This window comes from Saimiri boliviensis, chromosome 1, assembly GCF_048565385.1.
Source record: "Saimiri boliviensis isolate mSaiBol1 chromosome 1, mSaiBol1.pri, whole genome shotgun sequence".
Classification (NCBI taxonomy): Eukaryota; Metazoa; Chordata; class Mammalia; order Primates; family Cebidae; genus Saimiri; species Saimiri boliviensis.
In genome coordinates, this window is record NC_133449.1 from 147,081,453 (window position 1) to 147,087,452 (window position 6,000).

The following is a 6,000-nucleotide window of genomic DNA, read 5'->3' on the forward strand; positions in this document are numbered from 1 at the left end:
ATTTGAGATCAGCCTGGCCAACATGATGAAACCCAATCTCTACTAAAAATACAAAAATGCCTAGATAGTCCTAGATACTCGAGAGGTTAAGGTGGGAGGATCACTTGAACCCAGGAGGTGGAGGTTGCAGTGAGTCGAGATTGCGCCACTGCATTCTAGCCTGGGTGATAAGAGTGAGACCCTGTCACCCTGTCTCAGACAAGGAAAGTCTGATCACGGACAATAGGAGTCTACGGAGATCTGACTACTAAATATACTGTGGGATCTTAAATAGGATCCCAGAACAGAAAAGGACATTAGGCAAAAATCTAAGGAAATCAGAGTAAAAATTGGATTTTTGTTAATATTCCTTTTTTTCTTTATTGCTAATCTTCTGTTTTGTTCCAATTTTAATATATGTGCTGCCGAAGCGAGCACAGGATTTTTGTTAATAATAATGAGTCAATATCAGTCCATTACTTGTGAAAAATGTACCATATTAGCGTATGATATTAATAAGAGGGGAAATTGGTTCCAGGGTATATGGGAACTTTCTGTATGATATGTCAATTTTTCTGTAAATCTAAAACTATTTTAAAATAACACTTTAAGAACTGTGGACACTGAAATACTTTTTCCTAATTCCTGTTAAAATTATTAATCAACATAATTGGGTTTTGTGGGTTTTTTGTTTGTCTTAAACAGAAATTTGCTCTGTCACACAGGCCGGAATGCAGTGGCGTGATCTCAGCTCACTGCAACCTGTGCCTCCCAGGTTCAATAGCTTCTCCTGCCTCAGCCTCATGAGTAGCTGGGACTACAGGCATCCGCCACCACATCCGGCTAATTTTGTGTATTTTTAGTAAAAACAAGGTTTCACCATGTTGGCCAGTCTGGTCTTGAACTCTTGACCTCAGGTGATCCATGAGCCTTGTCCTCCAAAAGTGCTTGGATTACAGGTGTAAACCACCATGACCGGTCAACATAATTGGTTTTTAAAATTTATTCATTTATCAAATATTTGTTGAGCACCTTTTATATACCAAGTACTATTCTAGGCAGTGGGGACACAAGAGCCAAATAAAAAAGGTTTCCATCCTCAGAGAGCTTACCCTATGGTAGAGGGAAAGCCAAATTAATAGACAGTGAGAAACAATGTAATAAAAGAAATAATCCGAGAAGCATGCAGAGACCAGTACACAAAATAGTCCAAAATAAGGAATTTTTATTTTCTTCTCAGGGCAATAGAATGCCATTGAAGGATCTTCACTGAGGGGTATATGAAAACGTGTATTTTTAAAAATGGCCTTGGCCAGGCACAGTGGCTCATGCCTGTAATTCCAGCACTTTGGGAGGCCAAGGCAGGCAGATCACCAGGTCAGGAGAATCGAGGCCATCTTGGCCAACATGGTAAAACCTCATCTCTACTGAAAATACGAAAATTAGCTGGGCCTGGTGGTGCACGCCTGTAGTTCTAGCTACTCAGGAGGCAGAGGCAGGAGAATCGCTTGAACCCGGGACACAGAGGTTGCAGTGAGCCAAGATAACACCCCTTCACTCCAGCCTGGCCATGGAGTGAGACTCCATCTCAAAAAAAAAAAGAAAGAAAAGAAAAGAAAGAAAAAAATGGCCTTGATACTTATCTACTTACAGCAGGCCGGGTGCGGTGGCTCAAGCCTGTAATCCCAGCACTTTGGGAGGCCAAGGAGGGTGGATCACAAGGTCAAGAAATCAAGACCATCCTGGTCAACATGGTGAAACCCCGTCTCAATTAAAAATACAAAAAATTAGCTGAGCATGGTGGCACATGCCTGTAATCCCAGCTACTCAGGAAGCTGAGGCAGGAGAATTGCTTGAACCTGGGAGGCAGAGGTTACAGTGAGCCGAGATTGCCCCATTGCACTCCAGCCTGGGCAACAAGAGCGAAACACCATCTAAAAAAAAAAAATAAAGAAAAAGAAAAAAAAATTGAGCCGGGCACAGTGGCTCAAGCCTGTAATCCCAGCACTTTGGGAGGCCGAGGTGGGTGGATCACGAGGTGAAGAGATCAAGACCATCCTGGTCAACATGGTGAAACCCCGTCTCTACTAAACATACAAAAAATTAACTGGACTTGGTGGCGCGTGCCTGTAATCCCAGCTACTCAAGAGGCTGAGGCAGGAGAATTGCCTGAACCCAGGAGGCGGAGGTTGCAGTGAGACGAGATCGTGCCATTGCACTCCAGCCTGGGTAACAAGAGCGAAACTCCATCTCAAAAAAAAAAAAAAAAAAATTAAATATTTTAATTAAACTTTTTTAATTCAATAAAAGTATTATTTAAAACATGTAGAGTGTTTTGAAAAGTTTATTGTTCCTATTCAGAAACGCACTATGAAGAGTTTTAACTTTTTCTTTCTACATTAACAAAATAGTTAATAAAATGGGTTCCTGGCCCTTCCAATCATCAGCAGAATCACCCACAAAACCATACTAGTTCACACAAAGAGGAAGCCTTGTAAATAGAAAAATCAGCCCTCCTCGGTGGCTCACACCTGTAATCCTAGCACTTTGGGAGGTCAGGAGTTTGAAACCAGCCTGGCCAACATAGTGAAACCCCATCTCTACCAAAAATACAAAAACAATCTGGGCATGGTGGTGCATGCCTATAGTCCCAGCTACTCTGGAGGCTGAGGCAGGAGAATTGCTTGAACCTGGGAGGTGTAGGTTGTTGTGAGCTGAGATCACACCACTGCACTCCAGCCTGGGCAACAGAATGAGAGACTCCCTTTCTAAAAAAAAAAAAAAAAAAATCAAAACAAAAAACAGAAACTCCCACAAGGCAGTAAAATTACCCAATTTACTTTGTTCTCTTACTGTGACAACTGCTGTTGTGGTTTAATTATTTGCTACAACTTCAGAGCATCCTAATATATGTCAGCACCCTCTCTGCAGGTCTCTTCAATTACATCTCTATAAAGAGGCAGGGATGAGACTACCTGGGTTTCTGTGAGAATTAAAGCATTTGCAGATTAGCAGCTTCCAAATTAGCAGGCTGAGAGGCATGATACGTGATTCTCTTCTGTCCTACTCCCCAGTGAAAGCAATTAACAAGGAGGAAACAGGAATATGGTTCCTTTTCTCGAGGAGTCTGGCGCCTCCCTAGGGAAAGCAGGAGACTCTGTGCTGACAGTACTAGGGGATCCTTAATGCAAATGCTACTGCTCAAATTCTCAGTGGATGCTACTGATCAGAGGGCACCCCAGAGCAAAGTGGGGAGTGGCTCCTCCACTCACTCATCCTCTGGCAAAAGACAGGATGGGTTTTTGGAAAGAAGAAACCACACCACCCACTTATTGTAATCCAGATCTCGCTCAGTATAATCTCACCTGGGCCTAGCACAGTGTATACATGATGGGAGCTCAGTAAATCCTTGTTGAATAAATGAGAGAATAAAAGTGTGGCGCACAGAAGGTATTCCATAAATATTAGTTGGATAAATTAAGAGTGAAACACTTGTTGACCCAACATTTTGGGAGGCCAAGGTTGGAGGATCGCTTGAGGCCAGAAGTTTGAGACCAGCCTTGGCAACACAGTGATAACCTGTCTTTACAAAAAGTAATAGGCAGGTTGTGGTGGCTCACAGCTGTAATCCCAGCACACTGGGAGGCCAAGGCAGGCAGATCACCTGAGACCAGGAATTCAAGACCAGCCTGGCCAAGATATCGAAACCCCATCTCTACAAAACAAGACAAAAATTAGCCAGACATGGTGGCACACACCTGTAATCCCAGCTACTCGGGAGGCTGAGGCACAAGAATCATTTGAACCTGGGAGGCAGAGGTTGCAGCGAACCGAGATCATGTTACTGCACTACAAACCTGGGTGATAGAGCAAGACTGTGTCTCAAAAAAAAAAAAAAAAAAAAAGCTAAATAAAAAATAAATTTAAAGGCTGGCACCGTGGCTCACACCTATAATCCCAGCACTTTGGAAGGGCGAGGCAGGCAGATCACCTGAGGCTTGGAGTTCGAGACTAGCCTGACCTATATGAAGAAACGCCGTCTCTATTTAAAATAAAAAATTAGCCAGAAATGGTGGCACATGCCTTTAATCCCATCTACTCTGGAGGCTGAGGCAGGAGATTAACTTGAACCTGGGAGGTGAAGGTTGCAGTGGGCCAAGATCATGACATCGCACTGCAGCCTGGGCAACAAGAGTGAGGCTCTGACTCAAAAAATATATAAATAATATTTAAATTAAAGAGAATCACCAAGACACTGTCCTAGGTCAGGAGAGGATGTATATGACAGGTTCAGAGCTACCCACTATGAGTAAAGTAGTCCAATGAGCTAAACAAGAGCTCTGGGATCCGACCCAGCATCCGAAGCCCAATGCCACTGGCCACATTATGGGAAGCCTTAGCCAAGTCACTGGGATCAGTCAATAGGGGATCAGTTTCCCCTTTGGGAAAAAAGGAGTAATACCTACCTTGCATGGTTATTTTATGAATTAGAAAAAGATGTAGATAAATCGCCTCAAAGGAGGTCTGGCACATGGAAGACATAGTAAAGAAAAATGGTAAAACTCCCTAGTAAGTTCTAACATTTCTTGAGGGCTAGCATGTCCACTTCACTGTGCCACACATCCTAAATATATGACCACACAAAATCTTCACACGAGGCTGTACTCAGCGGCTCACACCTGTAATCCTGACACTTTGGGAGCCTGAGGCAAGAGGATCGCTTGAGGCCGGGAGTTCCAAACCAGCCTGGACAATATAGGGAAGCCACCTTTACCAAAAAACAAAAAATTTAGCTGAGCGTGGTGGTGGTGTACACCTGCAGTCTCAGCTACTGGGAGACTGAAGTGGGAGGATAACTTCAGCCTGCAAGGTGGAGGCCAAACTGAGCGGTGATTTGCACCTCTGCACTCAAACCTGGGTGACAGAGTGAGACTCTATTTCAAATAAAGTAAAATAAAATAAAATAGAAAATTAAAAAATAAAATGTTGAGGCCAATGTTACAAGTACAACGATCTCCCTTCTACAGGTGAGAAAACTAACATGTAGAGAGTGATGACAGGGTAAGGGCTGCGGGATTCGAACTCAGGCACACGTGCAGTGTACACTCCTATCCATCACACGGTATTTTCCACTATGATGGCATTAAGAACCACTTAATCGCTCAGACGCTACAACTGGCACTTTGCAAACAGTGTTTCAGTGAATTCACCCCAACAGGGTTAAGTTGGCGCAGCTGAGGCTCACAGGAGTCCAGAGATTTGCCTGAAGTCGCCACGCACGGCTGGGGCCTCGGGGAGTCGTCACCCCCTCGCTCCGCACCCTGATCGTGGGAAGCCTCCCTTCAGCAATCACATCGCGCAGTCTCTGCCTCAGTGTCCCAAGGCGGACCCCAATCCCCTATCCGCGTGGGGAGTCACGAAACTCCGTCCGTCCCTGCCCGATTGTCCCCTAAGGTCAAGCCTCCCCATCATCCGCCCGGGTCTAAGAGTTGAGGTCAGCCCCACCCACCTCCTCAGTTCGGGGCCGGGGGTCTCCCAGTTGCCCCCCGGGACGGAAACAGCTGCGTGGGGGAGGGGCTGTGGGGAGGACGCATGCCCAGACGGCTCCACTCGGCCTCCAGCTCACCTGGGAATCACGAAACTCCACCACCACGTTCTCGCTGCTCCATCGCGCCGCCATCTACCCCGCCCTGCCGCCGCAGCCCTAGGACTGCGCCCTCCAAGCCCGCCGTCCCCAGAACTCCGGGACCGTGAGCCCCACACAGCCCTAGAGTCAATCCTGACACGGCCCGTCCCCAAGTTGCTCCTGAACGCAAGCCATTGGTTGATCCAAGAACAGGCTCCGCCCCTTCGTCTTGGTTCCTCCAATTGCTGCACTGCTCCTGCCACAAACAGGCACGCCCTCTCTCACTTCCGTCACTCGGTTTGAGCCACCGACGTGCCTCACGGCTGCGGCCACGCCCCCTGCCTCGAGCTCTGCCGGGAGTTGTAGTCCAAGCCCGAGCAAGCGTGGATGACACG

General features: G+C 46.3%; 1 protein-coding gene across 2 annotated transcripts in view; it reads right to left on the minus strand.

The window, feature by feature from the left end:
* Positions 1 to 5,797, minus strand: part of WDR59 (WD repeat domain 59) — a 137,245-nt gene extending 131,448 nt beyond the window's left edge. Inside the window, exon 1 of one of the 2 annotated variants that reach the window (XM_010350625.3) lies at positions 5,489 to 5,586. Coding sequence is in view for 1 of the 2 variants with exons in the window: in XM_010350624.3 (XP_010348926.1) it covers positions 5,606 to 5,659 (54 nt within the window). In the remaining variant the exon portion in view is untranslated. The other variant, XM_010350624.3, reaches the window with a different exon arrangement.
* Between the last annotated feature and the right edge of the window lie 203 nt (positions 5,798 to 6,000).